Below are 12,958 nucleotides of genomic sequence, written 5' to 3' on the forward strand. Positions count from 1 at the left end.
TGTCTGTGTTACTTCACAAAAAGCTGGCAGCTGTGCCAGATGTTCAAGCCTTTGTTCAGGCTCTGGTTAGAATCAAGCCTGTTTACAAACCTTTGACTCCTCCTTGGAGTCTCAACTTAGTTCTTTCAGTTCTTCAGGGGGTTCCGTTTGAACCCTTACATTCCGTTGATATTAAGTTATTATCTTGGAAAGTTTTGTTTTTGGTTGCAATTTCTTCTGCTCGAAGAGTTTCAGAATTATCTGCTCTGCAGTGTTCTCCTCCTTATCTGGTGTTCCATGCAGATAAGGTGGTTTTACGTACTAAACCTGGTTTTCTTCCAAAAGTTGTTTCTAACAAAAACATTAACCAGGAGATTATCGTACCTTCTCTGTGTCCGAAACCAGTTTCGAAGAAGGAACGTTTGTTGCACAATTTGGATGTTGTTCGCGCTCTAAAATTCTATTTAGATGCTACAAAGGATTTTAGACAAACATCTTCCTTGTTTGTTGTTTATTCCGGTAAAAGGAGAGGTCAAAAAGCAACTTCTACCTCTCTCTCTTTTTGGATTAAAAGCATCATCAGATTGGCTTACGAGACTGCCGGACGGCAGCCTCCCGAAAGAATCACAGCTCATTCCACTAGGGCTGTGGCTTCCACATGGGCCTTCAAGAACGAGGCTTCTGTTGATCAGATATGTAGGGCAGCGACTTGGTCTTCACTGCACACTTTTACCAAATTTTACAAGTTTGATACTTTTGCTTCTTCTGAGGCTATTTTTGGGAGAAAGGTTTTGCAAGCCGTGGTGCCTTCCATCTAGGTGACCTGATTTGCTCCCTCCCATCATCCGTGTCCTAAAGCTTTGGTATTGGTTCCCACAAGTAAGGATGACGCCGTGGACCGGACACACCTATGTTGGAGAAAACAGAATTTATGTTTACCTGATAAATTACTTTCTCCAACGGTGTGTCCGGTCCACGGCCCGCCCTGGTTTTTTAATCAGGTCTGATAATTTATTTTCTTTAACTACAGTCACCACGGTATCATATGGTTTCTCCTATGCAAATATTCCTCCTTAACGTCGGTCGAATGACTGGGGTAGGCGGAGCCTAGGAGGGATCATGTGACCAGCTTTGCTGGGCTCTTTGCCATTTCCTGTTTCCTGTTGGGGAAGAGAATATCCCACAAGTAAGGATGACGCCGTGGACCGGACACACCGTTGGAGAAAGTAATTTATCAGGTAAACATAAATTCTGTTTTTATTACCTTAATTTATTCTACTGGCTGTGTTAACACAGCTTGGCCTTGAGGCCAAAAACTTTCAAGATGGGCGGGAAAATCACAGGCTAAATAAACAATTTAAGATGCAAATATAAGGGTAATGGGACTACTTGTAAACAATTTAATACACTCCACCAGGTAAAGTGGATCATTGGGAACAAATTAAAGGGTAGAACATTTTTGAGTAAACTGTCCCTTTAAAGGGACACTGAACCCAAATTTTTTCTTGTGTGACTGTGAATTCAGATAGAGCATGCACTTTTAAGCAACCTGCTAATTTACTCCTATTAGCACATGTTCTTCATTCTTTTGGTATCTTTATTTGAAAAGCAAGAATGTAAGTTTAGATGCCGGACCATTTTTGGTGAACAACCTGGGTTGTTCTTGCTGATTGGTAGATACATTCATCCACCAATAAACAAGTGCTGTCCAGTGCACTGGACTTTCTTTTTCAAATAAAGATAGCAAGGGGACAAAGAAAAATTGATAATAGGAGTAAATTAGAAAGTTGCTTAAAATTGCATGCTCTATCTGAATCATGAAAGAAAAAAATTGGGTTTAGTATCCCTTTAACCTACCTAGGTATTTTTTTTTCAACAAAGGGTACCAAGAGAAAAAGCAAATTAGATAGTAGAAGTAAATTAGAACATTGATTAAAATAGTAAGATCTATCTAAATCATGAAAGAAAATGTTTGGCTTTCATGTCCCTTTAAGTATAGAAACTTTCAGTATAGGTATGGATACCCCAAGTGAAATCAGCTATTTCAATATAAAGGGAAAGGAGCTATTTGTAAATAATTTAGTACACTCTAGCAGGTAAAGTGGATCATTGGGAACAGATTATAGGGAAGAAAATTTAGGGTATGCTGTCCCTTTAATATCCCTTACCAATCTCCAGATACCCTCAGTGATATAAGCACCACAGATTGAGAAAAAAAAAGCATAGAATATATGGTGAACAATACTTCAGACGCTCTTCAAGGCACATGTCAGACAGAAAATAAGGCAGAATTTACAGAATGACAGGTTAAATGAGAGAGAGATACACAGCATTAAAAACAGTGCATATATAAAATGAAATTGACCTGTATAATATTTGTCTTCCAGCTGCAGTGGGATTCCTTACTATATCCAGTGTTATCACGATGTCTGCTCCTTTTTTCCTGGGGAAGGTTATTGATGTCATATACTCTAATTCTTCTGGTAATTTTGCTTCCAGTCTGACATCTCTGTGTGCCTTCTTGACTGGTATCTTTCTGTGTGGAGCTGCTGCCAATGCTATCCGTGTCTACCTCATGCAAACATCAGGTATGAAATACTGTGACAAATGCTTAGACAATAAAATGTGCGTAGGGAAACCAAACATGATTGGCAAGTTTTTTAAAAATTAATTTTTTGTTTTTCTTTTGGTGAGCAGTATAGATATCAGTTTAACTATATAGCTAAAGCTTGTGATGCTTAAATTGTATCCTAATAAAAAACAAAAACAAAATTATGTACATACATAAATATGCTGTAGGCATCCCTTTTATAACAGCCAGGGAATTCATAGGTGTATGTTGTAATTTAAAGGGACTTTAAACACTAAATACATTTCATGTATCTCCCCTAATTATGGGTGCCACCATTTTGGAACCTAAGCTTCACTGTCGGTATCTGAATGACAGTTGCACATATGTTAACACATGGTTGAAAAGCAATGAAAGCTAGAATTCAAAATGACAGCAACCATGATTAGAGGGAGGCAGGGAATAACCTCAATATTGCTTCTAAAATGTTTTTAGGGTTTATTTTCTTTTAATGCATATTTTAAAATCTTATTATTCTCTCACTAAATGATGTATGTATGTGTGTGTGTGTGTGTGTGTGTGTGTGTGTATATATATATATATATATATATATATATATATATATATATATATATATATATATATATCAACTACTCAGGGTTTCGTCTTCATGTCAAAGGGACATTTTAGCACTACCAACCCTGCAAGTCTGTGTTTAACCCACTCAAAAAAGGTTAAAGGGACACTCCAGCCAAAATTGGAATCCAAGTGGATATATTTCAGTTTTAAGTAGACTCATTTTTGTAATATACTGTATATGTATTTGCAAAAATGGTTCTAATAAAAGCTATAGCTGTTTCAAAAGTGTATTTAAGTATGCACCGTGCACCAGCATTTTAAACACACTTGGTCAGAGAGCTTAAGCTGCTTGTATCATCTGATAATGACTCAATTTAGTAATTGCTGACATGATTACAAGCCCCACTGGTGCTCTGAGCTTCTGCAGTATTTAAAATGCTGGTGCACTGAAAATATTTAGCTATGCTTCACGTGCACGTGCAGAGAAGTTTTCTAAAACTAAAATGTTATTTTTTACTAGAAGCATTTTTGCGAATACATGTATATTACAAATATGTTTCTATTCAAATATGTAATTCATCTATGTGCATTTAAATTTTGAGTGGAATGTCCCTTTAAATATATAAAGTATAGCTTGGGAATCATAGAAAACTATTGGACCCTACAGTCCATGTCTTCCCAGGTCTCTGTGGTTCTGAAGTGTTTAAGCCCTTGGCAGGGGTTTAATACACTAACTTGTAGGTTGAAAGTTCTAAAATTACATGCTTTTTTAGAGAATGTCATTTTCCCTCTATAATGTCCCCTTGAGCAACAAGTTCAAATTTTGAAATAAATGATTCATTATGCATTTGTTTTTTAGGGGGAAGAGCAGAGTTCCATTTTAAAATGTACATTAAAGGGATACGAAACCCAAACAATGTTTTTTTGTGATTCAGACAGAACATACAGTTTTAAAGCAAAATTTCCAATTTAGTTCTGTTATCATACTTGCTTCATTCCCATGTTATTCTTCTTTATTAAAGAGATACCTAGGTAGGTGTCTGGGGCAGTGTTTCCTTCAAGGAGAGTTTTTTGTGAGCAGCCCGGCCCAGTAGTGAAACAGTTTAAGGACCACTCAATGCAGTAGAATTGCATAATTAACAAGAGCACAATGAAAAAGAAAATGCAAATAAAACTTCAGTAGATTTTTTTTTGACAAATTTATTTTTTCTCCCATTTTCCAGCCCCTGTATCATGTGACAGACATCAGCCAATCACAGGCTAGTATACGTGTACCCTGTGAGCTTGTGCACATGCTCAGTAGGATCTTGTTCCCCAGAAAGTGTGCATGTAAAAAGACTGTGCAAAATTTGATAATGGAAGTAAATTGGAAAGTGTCTTAAAACTGCATGCTCTATCTGAATCATAAAACTTTATTTTGACTTCAGTGTCCCTTTTAATAAGGGAACAACACCTTACAGTCTGAATTGTGTAGTTTGCCCACTGCTCTAACTAACTTTCACTGCTGGGCTGCTCACAAAACTGACCTTAGAGGGAACACTAGTCTGGGTCACTACATGGCAGGAAATAGTGCTGCCATCTAGTGCTCTTGCAAATGGATAACATTCCTGCAAAGCTGCTGTCATAAAGTGCTGCAGACACGTAAACGCTCCTGAGCTTATTGCTTTTCAACAAAGAATACCAAGAGTACAAATACAATTTGATAATAGAAGTAAATCAGAAAGTTGTTAAAGGGATATTAAACACCTTTTCTTCTGTTATGTGTGATCAGTCCACGGGTCATCCTTACTTCTGGGATATAACTCCTCCCCAACAGGAAATGCAAGAGGATTCACCCAGCAGAGCTGCATATAGCTCCTCCCCTCTACGTCACTCCCAGTCATTCTCTTGCACCCAACGACTAGATAGGATGTGTGAGAGGACTATGGTGATTATACTTAGTTTTTATAACTTCAATCAAAAGTTTGTTATTTTACAATAGCACCGGAGCGTGTTATTGCCTCTCTGGCAGAGTTTGAAGAAGAATCTACCAGAGTTTTTTACTATGATTTTAACCGGAGTAGTTAAGATCATATTGCTGTTTCTCGGCCATCTGAGGGAGGTAAAAGCTTCAGATCAGGGGACAGCGGGCAGATGAATCTGCATTGAGGTATGTAGCAGTTTTTATTTTCTGAATGGAATTGATGAGAAAATCCTGCCATACCGTTATAATGACATGTATGTATACTCTACACTTCAATATTCTGGGGATGGTATTTCACCGGAATTACTCTGTTAAAAGTACACTAAACCTTTTAATAGGTATTTATCATGTTAAACGTTTTTGCTGGAATGTAGAATCGTTTGCATTTTCTGAGGTACTGAGTGAATAATATTTGGGCATTATTTTTCCACTTGGCAGTTGCTTGTTTTAATTGTGACAGTTTCGTTTCTCTCTCACTGCTGTGTGTGAGGGGGAGGGGCCGTTTTTGGCGCTCTTTGCTACGCATCAAAAATTTCCAGTCAGTTACTCTTGTATAACAGAACTCAGGGGTCTTCAAACTTCTTTGGAGGGAGGTAGATTCTCTCAGCAGAGCTGTGAGACTTATATATTGACTGTGATTAAAAACGTTGCTCTGTAATTTTTATTTTCAAATTTAATTATTGTTACTTTACTAATGGGAACAAACCTTTGCTAAAAGTTGTGTTGTTTTTAAGGATTGATGCTATAACTGTTTTTCAGTTCATTATTCAACTGTCATTTAATCGTTTAGTGCTTCTTTGAGGCACAGTACGTTTTTGTTAAATAAGATTGTACCCAAGTTGCAAGTTTATTGCTAGTGTGTTAAACATGTCTGATTCAGAGGAAGATACCTGTGTCATTTGTTCCAATGCCAAGGTGGAGCCCAATAGAAATTTATGTACTAACTGTATTGATGCTACTTTAAATAAAAGCCAATCTGTACAATTTGAACAAATTTCACCAAACAGCGAGGGGAGAGTTATGCCGACTAACTCGCCTCACGTGTCAGTACCTGCATCTCCCGCCCGGGAGGTGCGTGATATTATGGCGCCTAGTACATCTGGGCGGCCATTACAGATAACATTACAAGATATGGCTACTGTTATGACTGAAGTTTTGGCTAAATTACCAGAACTAAGAGGCAAGCGTGATCACTCTGGGGTGAGAACAGAGTGCGCTGATAATACTAGGGCCATGTCTGATACTGCGTCACAGCTTGCAGAGCATGAGGACGGAGAGCTTCATTCTGTGGGTGACGGTTCTGATCCAAACAGATTGGATTCAGATATTTCAAATTTTAAATTTAAATTGGAAAACCTCCGTGTATTACTAGGGGAGGTTTTAGCGGCTCTTAATGATTGTAACACTGTTGCAATACCAGAGAAATTGTGTAGGTTGGATAAATACTTTGCGGTACCGGCGAGTACTGACGTTTTTCCTATACCTAAGAGACTAACTGAAATTGTTACTAAGGAGTGGGATAGACCCGGTGTGCCGTTCTCACCCCCTCCAATATTTAGAAAGATGTTTCCAATAGACGCCACCACACGGGACTTATGGCAAACGGTCCCTAAGGTGGAGGGAGCAGTTTCTACTTTAGCTAAGCGTACCACTATCCCGTTGGAGGATAGCTGTGCTTTTTCAGATCCAATGGATAAAAAATTAGAGGGTTACCTTAAGAAAATGTTTGTTCAACAAGGTTTTATATTGCAACCCCTTGCATGCATCGCGCCGATTACGGCTGCGGCAGCATTTTGGATTGAGTCTCTGGAAGAGAACCTTAGTTCAACTACGCTGGACGACATTACGGACAGGCTTAGAGTCCTTAAACTAGCTAATTCATTCATTTCGGAGGCCGTAATACATTTAACCAAACTTACGGCTAAGAACTCAGGATTCGCCATTCAGGCACGTAGGGCGCTGTGGCTAAAATCCTGGTCAGCTGATGTAACTTCTAAGTCCAAATTACTTAATATACCTTTCAAGGGGCAAACTTTATTTGGGCCCGGTTTGAAAGAAATTATCGCTGACATTACAGGAGGTAAGGGCCACGCCCTGCCTCAAGACAAAGCCAAAGCTAAGGCTAGACAGTCTAATTTTCGTCCCTTTCGGAATTTCAAAGCAGGAGCAGCATCAACTTCCACTGCACCAAAACAGGAAGGAGCTGTTGCTCGTTACAGACAAGGCTGGAAACCTAACCAGTCCTGGAACAAGGGCAAGCAGGCCAGGAAACCTGCTGCTGCCCCAAAGACAGCATGAACCGAGGGCCCCCGATCCGGGACCGGATCTAGTGGGGGGCAGACTCTCTCTCTTCGCCCAGGCTTGGGCAAGAGATGTTCAGGATCCCTGGGCGCTAGAGATCATATCTCAGGGATACCTTCTAGACTTCAAATTCTCTCCCCCAAGAGGGAGATTTCATCTGTCAAGGTTGTCAACAAACCAGATAAAGAAAGAAGCGTTTCTACGCTGTGTACAAGATCTGTTATTAATGGGAGTGATCCATCCGGTTCCGCGGTCGGAACAAGGACAAGGGTTTTACTCAAACCTGTTTGTGGTTCCCAAAAAAGAGGGAACTTTCAGGCCAATCTTGGATTTAAAGATCCTAAACAAATTCCTAAGAGTTCCATCGTTCAAAATGGAAACTATTCGGACAATCTTACCCATGATCCAAAAGGGTCAGTACATGACCACAGTGGATTTAAAGGATGCTTACCTTCACATACCGATTCACAAAGATCATTACCGGTATCTAAGGTTTGCCTTCTTAGACAGGCATTACCAGTTTGTAGCTCTTCCATTCGGATTGGCTACGGCTCCAAGAATCTTCACAAAGGTTCTGGGTGCCCTTCTGGCGGTACTAAGACCGCGAGGAATTTCGGTAGCTCCGTACCTAGACGACATTCTGATACAAGCTTCAAGCTTTCAAACTGCCAAGTCTCATACAGAGTTAGTTCTGGCATTTCTAAGGTCGCATGGATGGAAAGTGAACGAAAAGAAGAGTTCTCTTTTTCCTCTCACAAGAGTTCCATTCTTGGGGACTCTTATAGATTCTGTAGAAATGAAGATTTATCTGACAGAAGACAGATTAACAAAGCTTCTAAATGCATGCCGTGTCCTTCATTCCATTCAACTCCCGTCAGTAGCTCAATGCATGGAGGTGATCAGCTTAATGGTAGCAGCAATGGACATAGTTCCCTTTGCACGTCTACATCTCAGACCGCTGCAATTGTGCATGCTGAGTCAGTGGAATGGGGATTACTCAGACTTGTCCCCTACTCTGAATCTGGATCAAGAGACCAGAAACTCTCTTCTATGGTGGCTTTCTCGGCCACATCTGTCCAGGGGGATGCCATTCAGCAGGCCGGACTGGACAATTGTAACAACAGACGCCAGCCTACTAGGTTGGGGCGCTGTCTGGAATTCTCTGAAGGCTCAGGGACAATGGAATCAGGAGGAAAGTCTCCTGCCAATAAACATTCTGGAATTGAGAGCAGTTCTCCATGCCCTTCTGGCTTGGCCCCAGTTAAAAACTCGGGGGTTCATCAGGTTTCAGTCGGACAACATCACGACTGTAGCTTACATCAACCATCAAGGAGGGACAAGAAGCTCCCTAGCAATGATGGAAGTATCAAAGATAATTCGCTGGGCAGAGTCTCACTCTTGCCACCTGTCAGCAATCCACATCCCGGGAGTGGAGAACTGGGAGGCGGATTTCTTGAGTCGCCAGACTTTTCATCCGGGGGAGTGGGAACTTCATCCGGAGGTCTTTGCCCAAATACTTCGACGTTGGGGCAAACCAGAGATAGATCTCATGGCGTCTCGCCAGAACGCCAAACTTCCACACTACGGGTCCAGATCCAGGGATCCGGGAGCGGTTCTGATAGATGCTTTGACAGCACCTTGGAACTTCGGGATGGCTTATGTGTTTCCACCCTTCCCGCTGCTTCCTCGATTGATTGCCAAAATCAAACAGGAGAGAGCATCAGTGATTCTAATAGCGCCTGCATGGCCACGCAGGACTTGGTATGCAGATCTAGTGGACATGTCATCCTGTCCGCCTTGGTCTCTACCTCTAAGACAGGACCTTCTGATACAGGGTCCATTCAAACATCAAAATCTAACTTCTCTGAAGCTGACTGCTTGGAAATTGAACGCTTGATTTTATCAAAACGTGGTTTTTCTGAGTCGGTTATTGATACCCTGATACAGGCTAGGAAGCCTGTTACCAGAAGGATTTACCATAAGATATGGCGTAAATACCTATACTGGTGCGAATCCAAAGGTTACTCCTGGAGTAAGGTTAGGATTCCTAGGATATTGTCCTTTCTACAAGAAGGTTTAGAAAAGGGTTTATCGGCTAGCTCATTAAAGGGACAGATCTCAGCTCTGTCCATTTTGTTACACAGGCGTCTGTCAGAAAATCCAGACGTCCAGGCCTTTTGTCAGGCTTTAGCTAGGATCAAGCCTGTGTTTAAAGCTGTTGCTCCGCCATGGAGTTTAAACTTAGTTCTTAACGTTTTACAGGGTGTTCCGTTTGAACCCCTTCATTCCATTGATATAAAATTGTTATCTTGGAAAGTTCTGTTTTTAATGGCTATTTCCTCGGCTCGAAGAGTCTCTGAGTTATCAGCCTTACATTGTGATTCTCCTTATCTGATTTTTCACTCAGACAAGGTAGTTCTGCGTACTAAACCTGGGTTCTTACCTAAGGTAGTTACTAACAGGAATATCAATCAAGAGATTGTTGTTCCATCCTTGTGTCCAAATCCTTCTTCAAAGAAGGAACGTCTTCTACACAATCTGGATGTAGTTCGTGCCCTCAAGTTCTACTTGCAGGCAACTAAGGATTTTCGACAAACGTCTTCCCTGTTTGTCGTGTACTCTGGTCAGAGGAGAGGTCATAAGGCTTCGGCTACCTCTCTCTCCTTCTGGCTTCGTAGCATAATTCGTTTAGCCTATGAGACTGCTGGACAGCAGCCTCCTGAAAGAATTACAGCTCATTCTACTAGAGCTGTGGCTTCCACTTGGGCCTTTAAGAATGAGGCCTCTGTTGAACAGATTTGCAAGGCTGCAACTTGGTCTTCGCTTCATACTTTTTCCAAATTTTACAAATTTGACACTTTTGCTTCTTCGGAGGCTATTTTTGGGAGAAAGGTTCTTCAGGCAGTGGTTCCTTCTGTATAATGAGCCTGCCTATCCCTCCCGTCATCCGTGTACTTTTGCTTTGGTATTGGTATCCCAGAAGTAAGGATGACCCGTGGACTGATCACACATAACAGAAGAAAACATAATTTATGCTTACCTGATAAATTCCTTTCTTCTGTTGTGTGATCAGTCCACGGCCCGCCCTGTTTTAAGGCAGGTAAATATCTTTTAAATTATACTCCAGTCACCACTTCACCCTTGGTTTCTCCTTTCTCGTTGATTCTTGGTCGAATGACTGGGAGTGACGTAGAGGGGAGGAGCTATATGCAGCTCTGCTGGGTGAATCCTCTTGCATTTCCTGTTGGGGAGGAGTTATATCCCAGAAGTAAGGATGACCCGTGGACTGATCACACAACAGAAGAAAGGAATTTATCAGGTAAGCATAAATTATGTTTTCTCTTGCAAGGTGTATCCAGTCCACGGATTCATCCTTTAATTGTGGGATATTCTCCTTCCCTACAGGAAGTGGCAAAGAGAGCACACAGCAGAGCTGTCCATATAGCTCCCCCTCTAGCTCCACCCCCCAGTCATTCTCTTTGCCGGCTCTAAGCACTAGGGTCTCTCTACGGGAGGGTAAAGTGAATGTGGTGTTAGAATTGTAGTTTTCTCCAACATAGGTGTGTCCGGTCCGCGGCGTCATCCTTACTTGTGGGATATTCTCTTCCCCAACAGGAAATGGCAAAGAGCCCAGCAAAGCTGGTCATATAATCCCTCCTAGGCTCCGCCTACCCCAGTCATTCTCTTTGCCGTTGCACAGGCAACATCTCCACGGAGATGGCTAAGAGTTTTTTGGTGTTTATATGTAGTTTTTATTCTTCAATCAAGTGTTTGTTATTTTAAAATAGTGCTGGTATGTACTATTTACTCTGAAACAGAAAAGAGAAGAAGATTTCTGTTTGTGAGAGGAAGATGATTTTAGCAAACGTTACTAAAATCGATTGCTGTTTCCACACAGGACTGTTGAGATGAAGTAACTTCAGTTGGGGGAAGCAGTTGGCAGACTTTTCTGCCTGAGGTATGATGGCCACATTTCTAACACGACTTGGTAATGCTGGAAGGCTGTCATTTTCCCTATGGGGACCGGTAAGCCATTTTCTTAGATTAAGTAAAAGAATAAAGGCTTTATAAGGGCTTAAAAAACTGGTAGACATTTTTCTGGGCTAAAACGATTACTTGCTAAGCATATTTGACAGATTATAGCGCTTTATAGTTATTATAATCTTGGGGATTGTTGTTAAAAAACGGCAGGCACTGTATGGACACCTTTTTCAGATGGGGGCCTTCTCTAGTCATAGGCAGAGCCTCATTTTCGTGCCACTAATGCGCAGTTGTTTTTGGAAGGCAAGGCATGCAGATGCATGTGTGAGGAGCTAAGATCCACTGAAAAAGCTTATAGAAGGCGTCATTTGGTATCGTATTCCCCTCTGGGCTTGGTTGGGTCTCAGCAAAGCAGATTCCTGGGACTGTATAGGGGTTGAATGTAAAAACGGCTCCGGTTCCGTTATTTTAAGGGTTAAAGCTTTCAAATTTGGTGTGCAATACTTTTAAGGCTTTAAGACACTGTGGTGAAATTTTGGTGAATTTTGAACAATTGCTTCATACTTTTTCGCATATTCAGTAATAAAGTGTGTTCTGTTTAAAATTTAAAGTGACAGTAACGGTTTTATTTTAAAACGTTTTTTGTGCTCTGTTGACAAGTTTAAGCCTGTTTAACATGTCTGAACCATCAGATAAACGATGTTCTATATGTATGAAAGCCAATGTGTCTCCCCATTTAAATATATGTGATAATTGTGACATGGTGTCCAAACAAAGTAGGGACAATGATGCCACAGATAATAATAGTGCCCAAGATGATTCTTCAGATGAGGGGAGTAAGCATGGTACTGCATCACCCCCTTCTGTGTCTACACCAGTTTTGCCCACACAAGAGGCCCCTAGTACATCTAGTGCGCCAATACTTATTACTATGCAACAATTAACGGCTGTTATGGATAATTCTATTGCAAATATTTTATCTAAAATGCCTACTTATCAAAGAAAGCGCGATTGCTCTGTTTAAAACACTGAAGAGCAAGAGGACGCTGATGATAACGCTTCTGACATACCCTCACACCAATCTGAAGGGGCCAGGAGGGAGGTTTTGTCTGAGGGAGAAATTTCAGATTCAGGAAAAATTTCTCAACAAGCTGAACCTGATGTTGTAACATTTAAATTTAAATTAGAACATCTCCGCGCACTGCTTAAGGAGGTATTATCTACTCTGGATGATTGTGACAATTTGGTCATTCCAGAGAAATTATGTAAGATGGACAAGTTCCTAGAGGTTCCGGTGCCCCCCGATGTTTTTCCTATACCCAAGCGGGTGGCGGACATAGTAAACAAGGAATGGGAAAGGCCCGGCATACCTTTTGTGCCTCCCCCTATATTTAAGAAATTATTTCCTATAGTCGACCCCAGAAAGGACTTATGGCAGACAGTCCCTAAGGTCGAGGGGGCGGTCTCTACTCTAAACAAACGCACTACTATTCCCATAGAAGATAGTTGTGCTTTTAAAGATCCTATGGATAAAAAATTAGAGGGTTTGCTTAAAAAAATGTTTGTTCGGCAAGGTTACCTTCTTC

The 12,958-nt window shown here is 41.0% G+C and overlaps 1 protein-coding gene across 2 annotated transcripts in view; it reads left to right on the forward strand.

Annotated features, from left to right (window-relative positions):
- The window catches only part of ABCB10 (ATP binding cassette subfamily B member 10), a 332,203-nt gene that overhangs the window by 29,227 nt on the left and 290,018 nt on the right, over positions 1-12,958 (forward strand). For both annotated transcript variants that reach the window (XM_053711149.1, XM_053711150.1), the window contains exon 2: positions 2,367-2,567. In XM_053711149.1, coding sequence (XP_053567124.1) covers positions 2,367-2,567 — 201 coding nt within the window. The remainder of the gene's footprint in view (positions 1-2,366; positions 2,568-12,958) is intronic.

This window comes from Bombina bombina, chromosome 4 (assembly GCF_027579735.1).
Source record: "Bombina bombina isolate aBomBom1 chromosome 4, aBomBom1.pri, whole genome shotgun sequence".
Classification (NCBI taxonomy): Eukaryota; Metazoa; Chordata; class Amphibia; order Anura; family Bombinatoridae; genus Bombina; species Bombina bombina.